This window comes from Euprymna scolopes, chromosome 41 (assembly GCF_053919585.1).
Source record: "Euprymna scolopes isolate OS-2025 chromosome 41, ASM5391958v1, whole genome shotgun sequence".
Lineage (NCBI taxonomy): Eukaryota > Metazoa > Mollusca > Cephalopoda > Sepiida > Sepiolidae > Euprymna > Euprymna scolopes.
Window position 1 is genome coordinate 68,190,715 of NC_136522.1, and position 12,046 is coordinate 68,202,760.

Genomic DNA, 12,046 nt, shown 5'->3' on the forward strand with positions numbered 1-12,046 from the left:
GTGGAAACATTACAAAATCTCGTGCAAATCTCGTTTTTTTTTTTTTTTTTTAAACCTTTAATTTCAAATGATTAAATTAAAAAAAAAAAAAATTGTTCATTTAATATTTTGGCCGCCAAAGAAAAAGAAAGAAAAGGAAAAGAAAAAAAAAAAAGGAAGAACTGGAATTTTCTTAACTGGTTCTGTCATTAATAATTTTATATATGCGAACTATTTATCGCGTCACCTATGAAGAAAAGCTGTTTATTGATTCATCAATCGAAAAATTTTTTCCGGTCTTAAACGGAATTGTTTTTATCTTAATTAATTTGTCAACTAGTATAAGAGAGATAACTTTGTAAAGGTCCGATTAATCTCATAAAACCTTTAAATCCAATATTTTCAAGCCTAACCCGAACGGATAATAATTATATAATACTATATTTAACTTTATTCATCTTATATATGTATTATGTTACACGGGCTTATATTCTCCTTCAATCGACTAATCTCGTATAGGGTAACAAAAAATAAAAAAAACGAGATTTGCACGAGATCTTGTAATATGTGTATATGTTTCCACTTATGGTTGTAAACAGATGAGATAGATTGGTTCAAGAGAACTTTATATGGGGACCTAAAACGGTTCCCTATTACCAGGTTTAAAACCGATGGTACCGATTACTTATCTCCTCTAAACTTTCTGAAAATAAAAAATATAAATGTATTTTTTTTCTTCTAAATATTCAATATTTTGAGAATGCTTTTTGCACTGCTTTTTTTGTGATTTTTCTTTCTTTTTTTTTCTTTACATTATTGTCCTTTTTTTTTTTTGATATGTTTAAACTCTTATATTTTGCACGTATTTACTTTTGTTTGTACATCTTTACAATAACCCCGTCACAATTAAAAAGAAAAAAAAAAGAAGAATTTATTCATTATTTTTTTTCTAAAATGTCTAATGTTTGGCATTGGCAGTCTGATAATGATAAAGCTATAAGATTAACAAGTCCTATGATTATCAACCGTAACCAATAAAGACTTGTTTTCTTCATATCAAATCCATTTCAACAGCTAATACATTGAATCTTTGTAATATGATTTTATTCGTGTGCTTATTAATATTCGGCGTGAAATGACCTAAAAGGAAATTTTTTTAATGACACAAGAGAAAAAAAATTGTACATTTACAAAGAGAAAAGATTTAGTTTAGTTAAATCAAAATTCTTTAAAAAAATAATGTGCAAAAATAAATGAAATGAAAAAGAATTTCATTATATTTACCGGATTTACTATGTAGGGAGTTGAGCAACAAGATGTCTGTTCACATTACACTTGAACTTCTGAACGTCAGTACAGTCAGGGAAGCAGAAATCCGGAAGGGTATTCCAAAGTCTAGCAATCTTAAGGGGGGGAAAAAAAAAAGAAAAATTAGAGTAGTAGGCTTTCTGGCATCTGGGGATCTCTACTGTGTAGGTGGGGATTTTGCTGTGTGTTGGGTTTGTTGAAGGTATTTACGTTTAGGGGGTACAGGGGCTTGTAGTTCGTCGGAGCATCTCCCATTCAAAATACTTGTAAAATACGCAGAGGGATGCTGTTATGAAGGGACAGGCCCCTGTACGTAAGAAAGCAAAGCAGATAAGTTTGAAAAGGTTGGAATCGAACTCATTAAGAAAAGTTAAAAAACAAATACATATTCAAATCCTAGGAATGCAGAACGATTGTCATTGTTCTTGGAAATAACTAAATATTATTCGGGTCAGAGATAGATAATTAATTTAGGAATGCAGTCGATTGTCCATTCTTTTAGAAATAACTGGATATTAAATATGCCAGTTAAAAGAATGGACAATGCGAGTTTATAAATAATGATTAAAAATAGGTTAGATATTGAACAATTAAAATTGGGATTTTCTTTGTTTGCCAAGAGTGTGTTTGGACATATATAATAAACTTCACGTGATGAAGGCGTGCCTCTGACGTCATCGAGAAAGAACATTCTCAATATATTGAGACAGGGTTCGAGGTAGATAGTCATGCAAAATTTCATCGATGAGACAGAGGTTGAAGCCTAGCTGACAGTGTGGGACCTAAGAACTGTCTAAGAATGAAAAACAAGTAGCAGATGCACCAGCTCGAATGTGGCAACAATATTGAATACATGACAACAATACGTACATGGACGAATGGTGGCCTTGTAGATGTACAGGATACTCTCGGACATAAGTAACTTTCTAGCACGTTAGAGAGAGCTCACCTTTGCAGCAGCCTTGGCAATGCCCTCGATGTATCTGTTCTAACTCCTATTTCCTGTGAACGTTAAGCTGAGGAGTTTAAACAAAGTACTTTCAGGTAATGTATAATTAGCCATGACTATTAGCGGTTGAGAAGGTTTCTTGTAAATTATTTAAGGAAAGAAGTTTAGTCTTAGCAGCATTGAATGTTACCATCCATTTTTGTCCCCATTCCACTACAAACTACATTTGACAAAAATCACCGTCGAAGACCACACAGACTTTGCTTTTCTAGTCACACCATGTTACAAGGAAAGAAATAGAAAAAAAAAAAACGCAAACTAATTCTATGCCTGATTAAGACAATATTGTCGAAACTGAATTGTTTTTAATTCATTTAAATTATTTATTCAAATAGCTTTTTACAAATTCTAATTCAAATTCGCTCAAAGCTTATATCAAGAAAAATATTTTTTTCTTTTTTTTCTTCCATTTTCACCCCCAAACAAGGCACAGTGCCACTTTGATGTAGGAGGCTACTATCTGAGGCATAATTTGCAGAGGTACTATGTGGGGAGTTGAGCAGCAGGATGTCTGTTCACATTACACTTGAACTTCTGCATGTCAGTACAGTCAGAGAAGCAGGAACCTGGAAGGGAATTCCAAAGTCTAGCAGTTTAAGAGAAGAAACTATTAGAGTAGAAGGCTGTGTGGCATCTGGGGATCTCTGCTGTGTAGGGGTGGGATTTTGCTGCTTGTCCGGGGGGGGGGAAGTATTTACAGCGATGGGGTACAAGGGCTTGTAGTTCGTCGGAGCATGTACCATTAAAATATTTGAAACAGGCAGAGATACACCATTTCGTCGATGAGGCAGGGATTGAAGCCTAGCAGACAGTGCGGGCCTATTAGGTTGGTGACTCTCTTTTGAACCGTGTGTATTAACAAAATATTGTTTTTTATGGCAGAGAGAATTATGATTCTCCAGAGCTTCAGATTGCACAAATTCAGCAGCATGCTCATCACACGCACTTCAACTGAAATCAAATGACATGCAAGTGAACTTTGTTCATCACAACTTCATTGAATAAATAAACGAGTCATCATTATTTGAAATTAAAGGGAACTTAATTATATTTACCCGATTTTTTCGCACACTAAACTCTAGGCTGGTTTGTGATGCCTACTCATAGTATTAATATTAGCCAGATATTGTTTTTATGGCAGAGAATTATGATTTCCAGACTTTTAGATTAAACAACTTGAGCAGTACACTCACCAATTGTACAGTTATGAGCGAAAAAATAGAAACAATTTTGTTATATAAAAAAAGAAGAGTTTTTGACTATTTATATGGTCCATTTCAACAGCTAACACACTGAATCTTTGTAATATGATTCTTAACACAGCTTTTATTTTTTAATTGTAAACCAATAAACTTCTTTTTTTTTTCTCGAAATGTTGGTAATATGAAGAGACGTCAATAAATCATTTTTGTATTTGAAAGCATATTCTTAAATAATAAAACATGTTTCCTTAATTAACGTGTGCAAAGATTCATTTTTTTTTTTTTTTTTTTTTTGCTGAACAGATTTTATTGAAAGAATATATTTATTTCGAACACAGTTTCGTTTTTCTTTTAATAGTAACCCAATAAAAAAAAAATCCTAAAAACAAACGGAAACCTAATTTGATAAGAGAAAGATTCGTCCATTATAAATAGAAAAAAAAAAAAAAATTCAGATTTGTTTACATCCAAATTTTATCAAAATAACACACAGATTAAATACGAGGATCGTTCCAAAAGTAAAGCCTCCTATTTTTTTTTTTTTAATTCAAAAACTTGAAGATCTACAAAGACGGGAGTGGTGTCATTAAAACAAACGATCTTTTGTGCTCCAGAATTAATTTTTCTACATAGTCACCACCATTCTCAACACACCTTTGCCAGGAATTCAATGTGTCATATTATGAGTTATGTCCCCTTCTGTCAACTCTTTAATATAAAACAATACAAGAGTTGCGTCCCTTGTGGTTAGTAAAAACAAATACATGGACTTGCTCCATGGCTTATCACGCTTAAATGTATCTTGTCTTCTGGTGTCTTTTTTAATAAGGTTCATCCCGTATCATATAATGAAACCAACATAATCGGACACAATGGATGTACGTCCATTATGGGTTGCTTTCTTAGAGTCTCACATCGGCAATATCTGTAATACAGATGACGCTTTCAGGTCATGAATGCATAAGTTCAGTCATCATAACAATGCAATTTGCAATCCCCTCTGATCCGTTCGGGCGGAATAAAAAAAAAAACGTAGGGGTAATTGCTTTTGGAACGCCCCTCGTAATTGATCATCATAAGTTGAAATTGTTTATTTCAATACTGATGCCAAAAATTGGATTATTAAAAAAAAATAAGGCATTTCTTTTTTTTTTTTTTTTTTTTTGTGACGGGGAAGCAAAAAAATAATATTGTCTTTTTTTTTGCTTATGATATTTATCTCATATTTTTTTTTTCCTCCTCGTCTCGTTTTCAGAAAGATCTGCTGCTTCTCTGCATCCTCATCGTTACATTCTTCTACATGTCTTTCTGTCTCTACTTCTGGTTGGTGGCCAACAATGACGCCAATAGTTTTAACTGGTAAGTCTCTTATTTTGTTTTTTCCTGCTTCTACACTATTGGGACGAGATTTTGTAGTCAACAAATGGAGTTTTTAGATTAAAAAAATAATGGTTTCAACTGATTTTTTTTTTTTTTTTTGTCAATTCTAATAAGTTAAAATGATTGTTTCCAAATTATGCAATCGAAATTACATGAATATTACTGAATTATTGAAAAAAAAAAAAAAATTTTAATCGGGTTAGCAGCTGAAAAATTGCCGCCATCTTTGTTTTTTATAAAAGGAAGTGAAACGAGACCATAAACAAGAGAAGTAACTCTAAATTTTTAATCTGACTAACGCAAAGCAAATAACAAAATAAATATAACATATATACAGTGTTTCTGAGTCTGGTTTTCATTTAAGATTTTTTCATAATTGTTTAATATAAAAATAACTGTTCTTTAAAAATTAAATAATGTAAAAATACATGCAAGTTTTTGTTTTTTTGCAACTGTTGAATTACCTCCCTTGTGACTCTCCTGTGTCTTACATAAGCATACACGATCGTGTTCTTCAAATTCTATTTTCTTTAATAAAAAAATTTCTACCTTTATCGATTTTCGTAATTTTTGGATATAATCGTCTTAAAAATACAGGGGATATATAGATGTTGTTTTCATGTGAAATTCAATATTACGATTTCCTAAATCTCGCCCCAATAGTGTAGAAGCGCCTGTTTTTTATTGTTTTTTTTTTTTTTAACTCTACATTTATAGTCAACTGGAAGTAACAGTAATTTAAAGGTTACTAGTTGCCCTGTCAGCAGGGCTAATGTCGGATTTTTAACTGACTAAAGTGTGTGTGTGTGTGTGTGTGTGTGTGTGTGTGTGTGTGTGTGAGGAGGATGGCAGACAGACGTTTAAGCAACTCGAAGTATTAAGCCTAAACTCGGCATGAAAGGACAAAACTATTAAATTTTTATTCTAATTAATTGGAATTCTTATTGAAATGAGCAATTTGTCTTATTTATCCATTTATTTCTTGCGGACTATTAGAACCATCTTCTAGCTGTTGTTTCACAATGCCCAACTATTCCTCTGGCCTTCGTCAGGTGATTACTTGGCCAAAACGTGGTGAGACGACAACAACTATGGAAGGCAGTACTTTGCTGAGAATGCAGTTGGGAGATTCAATGTTCCTATCCCGTCGCGGTTAACCACCTGACGTAAAAAAAACAAAAAAAGCAACCAGTTATCGCTGATAAGGGTGTTTTTTTTTTTTATAACCTGCTAGTCGAGTCTATATAAATTGTTGTCGCATCCAAACCATGTGAGTGAACAACAAACCAATACTATAAAATCAGTCGATCAAGCATTTGCAAACTTCTTGCATAGAATTTCATCGCTTCACTCTCCGAATCGAGTTCTAGTAAATAACAATTACCACAAAAAAGTATACGTCATGGTTGAAAGAATGAAGATACAAGAACAGTTGTTTTCGACACAGGCCACGGATTTTCGCCAAATAGGTATCATTTTCAAGCTCGAACCTTCGTCCGGCAAATATCGAAAAATTGGCCAAAAACATTAATTCCTTCACCCAAAACTGGACCATTTTCTACAAGGAGGAATCCGAAGCAATGAATAATGTAATATTCCAGAATGAATTATGAGTTTTTTGGGGTTTTTTTTTTAAAGCGTATTCCAGGCTGGAAGGTGAAATCTTTGCAGATCAAAGTCATGCATAATGAGGTAAGATAATTAAAGGAATCGTTTTTGGCATCAGAAAATAGACATATCAGAAGAAATGTTATTATCGAAATAGATGCGGGTAATTATAAACGTTGCTTATTAGTACATAAATGGAAAATTAAATTTAAAATGATGCTCTAAAAATGTCGGATTTTTAACAGACCAAAAAGAAGTGGGGGCGGACGTTAAGCTACTAGAAGTATTAAACCCGAACTCGACCTGAAAGGACAGAACTATGAAATTCTTACCTTGTGTGGTGAATCCTTCACGACTTTTCTGGGTAAACAGGAGTTGCAACGAACTACCTCATTGCTTACAACGACACCTGGTCCTTGTAATAGTAACAGAGAAATGTACGATTGGACTAAACTAAAAGACCAACGACACAGATTGACTATATTGCTAATCGATCCTATGTAAATGTTGTTACATCCAATCTATGTGAGTGGACAATAAAGTCAGTCGATCAACCATTTGCAAACTTCTTGCTTGAATGACAGCCACACGGAATTTCATCGCTTCACCCCTTCATATCAAGTTCCGGTAAGTAAAAATTACCACACTATGTTGGGATCTATGAATAAAAATAATAAAACTCCTAACCGGAAGTTGGTGGCTGTTACACACAAAGTGTATAAAAGCGTTTCTGTGCATCAGCTCCGCACACTTTTCCAGTGAGAAAAAAAAAAAAAAATTAATTTGATCAATAGGAAGTGTGCACGCCTAAAATAAAGTATGAACAGTCAGCATGTTGCGGGAGCCGGTTGGGAGAGATAAATAGTTGAGGTTTTGTGAACTGAGTGATAGAAGAAAGAAAAAGGACCACGAGAAGACAAGAGACAGACATGGACAAAATCAGTATCGTTAGAAAGATCCATGTCTTGGACGACAAATATCAAAAAAAATTTTCCAAAAACATTAATTCTTTGACCATCAACTGGGCCGCTTTTTCCAAGGACGGGGGGGGGTGTCAATTTTGTATCAATATTTTTGCAAAGTCATTCACATCTCACAATCTCGGCATATGTATAAAACACGTTATTTTAAAATTCCCGTGACGTCACAAGCATTTGCTATTTTTCACATCCTTTTCCTCTTAGTGTTACAGGTTCGAGCCTGGCTACTGTGGTGAATTTTTATTTTTGCTATTTTTTTTTAGGACTGGGTTGCTCAACACCCTTATAATAAAACCTCCCACACCCCGGGCAATGACCCCTGTTAAGAATTATTACACAACCACCAAAAACTGAAGAGGAGATAATCCCCCCCCCCACGTCCAACACCGACAAAACAAAGAATAAGTATATTAATTTTTATTTATTGCGGACTATTATCCTCATCTTTTCTTAGTTGTTTCACGACGTTTCGGCCAAATATTCCTCTGGCCTTCGTCAGGTGGTAACCACGACGGATAGGAACTCTGAATCTCTTGACTGCATCCACTGCAATTACTGCCTTCCATAGTTGTTGTTGTCTCACCACATTTTGGTCAAATAAGCCTCTGGCCGGCTTTGGGTAGGATTGAAACTGCTATCTTCAGACAATTCTCACCTGGAACCGTAGAGATTCAATGTTTCTATCAATTGCGCCAAAGGCCCCGAAGGGCGACCAAGGTCGGATTTTTTGGTTTTATAAATTCATGTTTTTTTTTTTTATTATATGATCTTCCAGACGAATAGTTGGCCGAAACGTGGTGAAACAACAACTAAAAAGATGAGGATAACAGTCATCTCAATAAATAAAAATGAATTAATAAAACTCATTTCAATGATGAATTCCAATTAAAAATAATATATACCATTCGGTACGGACGCGACCATGGAAGATCAGATAATAAACATGAATTTATAAGACCAAAAAATTCAACCTTGATCGCCCTTCGGGGTTAGTGGCACAGCTGATAGACGTTGAATCTCTACGGTTCCAGGTGAGAATTGTCTGAAGATAGCGGTTTCAATCCTACCCAAAGCCAGCCAGAGGCTTACAAGCCAAAAACGTGGTGAGACGACAACAACTATGGATGGCAGTAATTGCTGAGAGTGCAGTTAGGAGATTCGAAGTTCCTATCCGTCGCGGTTACCACCTGACGAAGGCCAGAGGAATAGTTGGCCGAAACGTCGTGAAACAACTAAGAAAAGATGAGGATAACAGTTCGCAATAAATAAAAATGAATAAATAATACTCCTCTCAATAATGAATTCCAAAGGAATAATTACTCTTAAAAAAAAAAAAATTCGTCTTTTAATTCTTTCCTTTCTCTTTTCTTCCAAATAATAAAACCAGGAGTTTTTTTGTGTTTTTTTTTAACTCAAATTTAAATGAAACTTTTATTGTGCATAAAAGTTATCACAAGCGTTAAAGGTCGTTGTTGGTCTTATTATTATTAATTTTTTTTATGGAGTTGTTATTGCATGTTTTCATACACAACAAATCCCATAGTTATGGATTCAATTCACCAACTGCAGAGAGGTAAGCCATCCCTCTAAGCATCCGGGAGGTTGGGGGGGGTGCTAAGTTGTATAATAGTTGTGTGAGGAGCGGTATGTTATTGTCAGGGAATGTTGAGCTCTTGTCCGCATGCAGGACAATGATAGATTCATGATTATATAGATCTGTACCCTTTTTTCTTCTCCAACATTTTGAACGTGACGTCACCAAATTTGATTTTGTGTTGACACTACCCCACTCCTCCGACCCACAAGCATTTAACACAGTTCATGAACGTTTTCTTTTTCTTTCCTATTTTTTTTTCTATCTTTTCTTTTCCACTGACTAAATTCCAACATTTGTCTCCATGGCGTATGAGCTCCCTTTTTTTCTTTTCTTTTTTTCCTTTCTTTTTTTCCTTTCTTTTTTTCCTTTTTTTTTTTCCTTTTAGTTCTTTTTTATTTTATTTTTTTTCTTTTTTTTTCTTTTTCTTTCCTTTTTTTCTTTTTTTTTTCTTTTTTCTTTTTTTCTTTTTTTTCTTTCTCTTTTTTTTCTTTTTCTTTTTTTTCTTTTTCTTTTCTTTTTTTCTTTTTCTTTTTTTTCCTTTTAGTTCTTTTTTCTTTTCTTTTTTTTTCTTTTTTTTTCTTTCCTTTTTTCTTTTTCTTTTTTCTTTTCTTTTTTTTCTTTCTCTTTTTTTTCTTTTTTTTCTTTTTTTCTTTTTCTTTTCTTTTTTCTTCTTTTCTTTTTTCTTTTTCTTTTCTTTTTTCTTTTTCTTTTCTTTTTGTTCGCTTTTTCTTTTTTCCCTTTTTCTTTTCTTCTTTTTTTTCTTCTTTTTTTCCTTTTTTTTTTTTAACCTGTCAACATTGTTACAGATCTGCTGAGCTCTCGCCTTCCCGATCCATAGAGATAGATCTCCAGTGTGAACCCTAACCCTAATCCTAATTCAGCACATCAGGTCGAAGGATTTGCTGATAGTACCACATAGAGATTATTCTTAGGACGAATCGATTATACTACCAAGGTCATGTGGAGCATTCGTCTTGTCTATAAATATAAAAGCGAAAACGTATGTATGTGTGTGCGCTTTTTCTGTATGTCTACAAAAGGCTTTTTTCAGAGAAGCGGTCAGTCGGTTCACAATTTCTTAAAACTTTTATATCACATATAAATCATAATATCTCCGAGTTAACAACGGAGCTCGCCTGTCTATTTAATTTGCTCGACTTCTGAAAGATAAATATTCAACATTTGTCACTCGCCGCATGTGGATCAGGCTTTTTTCTATAATAAAAGCGACACTAATTCTGGCGGTATTTTTCCGGTCTCGATCGCCGGAAATGTGCAAAAGCAATTAGCTTTGATCAATGTGGAAATATTATTTACCTTATATCAGAAGACAATTGCTATTCAATTTCGACAAGTGGAGCTGTTTCCCCCTACCCCCAACGTTTTTTGGGGGGGGGGAAAAAAACCATTCCCGCACTAAATGAAATGCTATCCCGCAGTCAAAAGTTGACCTCATTAAGTCATTAAAACGTGCACCTGCTAATCCAAGTAATTAAATAAATTCAAACGTGTTTCCATTAGCATCTCGCGGTGGCCCAATGGTTAAAACCGTCACACTCTTTTTTTTTTCACACTTTAATTTACAACTTTGCCTCAACGGTTCGGGTTCGATCCTCATACTTACCTAGCAAAACATTTTTTTTATTTTACTCCCCCCCCCGAGTTTTTATTTACCCAAAACCAAACACACCTCCAAACACCCGAGCAACGCCGGGTACCCCTCGCTAGTCTCTATATATAAAAGCGAAAATGTGTGTATGTATATCTCGCAAAAACTTTCGACACAGGCCACGGATTTTTGCCAAATAGGTATCATTTTCAAGCTCGAACCTTCGTCCGACAAATATCGAAAAATTGGCCAAAAACATTAATTCCTTCACCCAAAACTAGACCCTTTTCTACAAGGAGGGTGCCGAAAAAATCGTTCCTTCATTTTCTTCCTCCTGCTACTGCGATAATGACGTCATGTTTGACCTAGAAAACATTGACGTTAGTTTAAACCACCTGCAAGTGTTTTTAAAGGTTTAATTTTATCCGTTCTTAATTGTATGTCTCTTTGCCGTAGGGGTAACGTGTCAGGCTTTATTTTTTCCGCTTAAGCCTCGATGCTTCGGGTTCGAGCCTACCTTCCTACCTAAACTTTTTTTCCTCTTTTACACCTTTTATTTTCTTTTATTTTTTTTTTATGTTTGTTCGCTGTTTTGCTTTGTTTTGGTTTTTCCAATTTTTTTAAACATTGTGTTTTTTTTTATAATATTAAAACAGGGTTACCCTCTCCTACATACACACCTCCAAACTCCCGGGCAACGCCGGATACCCCTGCTAGTATAATATAAATCTCACCTGTCTGTTTAAATGTATGTATGTTTGTATGTCTGCCTAAAACTTTCGACAGAGGCAATGAATTTTCACAAGATCAGTATCGTTTTGAAGCTCAACCTTCTGGACGCAAAATATCGAAAAAGTGGCTAAAAACATTAATTCCTTCACCCTCAACGGGGCACTTTTCTATAAAGAGGGGTCGCTTTTTTCGCCGATATTTTCGAAATATATCCCCTCTTTTCACTTGATTAGCCTTAATTTAAACCTTCGCCACTTCCGGTTTGGCGAGGGACGCAATGCCAAAGACGTCACATTTTTTTTTTTTCAAATTCTTTTCCTCCTTCACGGTATGGGTTCGAGCCTGCCTGCCTTTTTTCTTTCTGCGATATCCACACCGGACATGTTAAATAGATGTGCTGTCACTTTTGTGAGTACTATCACATTTATATACGGTTCCAGGTGAGCATTGTCTGAAGATAGCAGTTTCAATCCTACCCAAAGCCAACCAGAAGATTAGTTGGGCAAAAACCTGGTGAGACGACAACTATGGAAGGCAGTAATTACTGAAGATACGATTAAAAGATTCAGCATTCCTATCCCATCATGGTTAACCACCTGACGAAGGCCGGAGGATTAGTTGGCCAAAATGTCGTGAAACAAC

General features: G+C 34.6%; 1 protein-coding gene across 3 annotated transcripts in view; it reads left to right on the forward strand.

The window, feature by feature from the left end:
- LOC145266595 (glycerophosphodiester phosphodiesterase domain-containing protein 5-like) overlaps nucleotides 1-12,046 on the forward strand; it is a 310,040-nt gene that overhangs the window by 232,556 nt on the left and 65,438 nt on the right. For all 3 annotated transcript variants that reach the window (XM_080122447.1, XM_080122448.1, XM_080122446.1), the window contains one exon: nucleotides 4,754-4,857. In XM_080122447.1, the coding sequence (XP_079978573.1) occupies nucleotides 4,754-4,857 (104 nt within the window). The remainder of the gene's footprint in view (nucleotides 1-4,753; nucleotides 4,858-12,046) is intronic.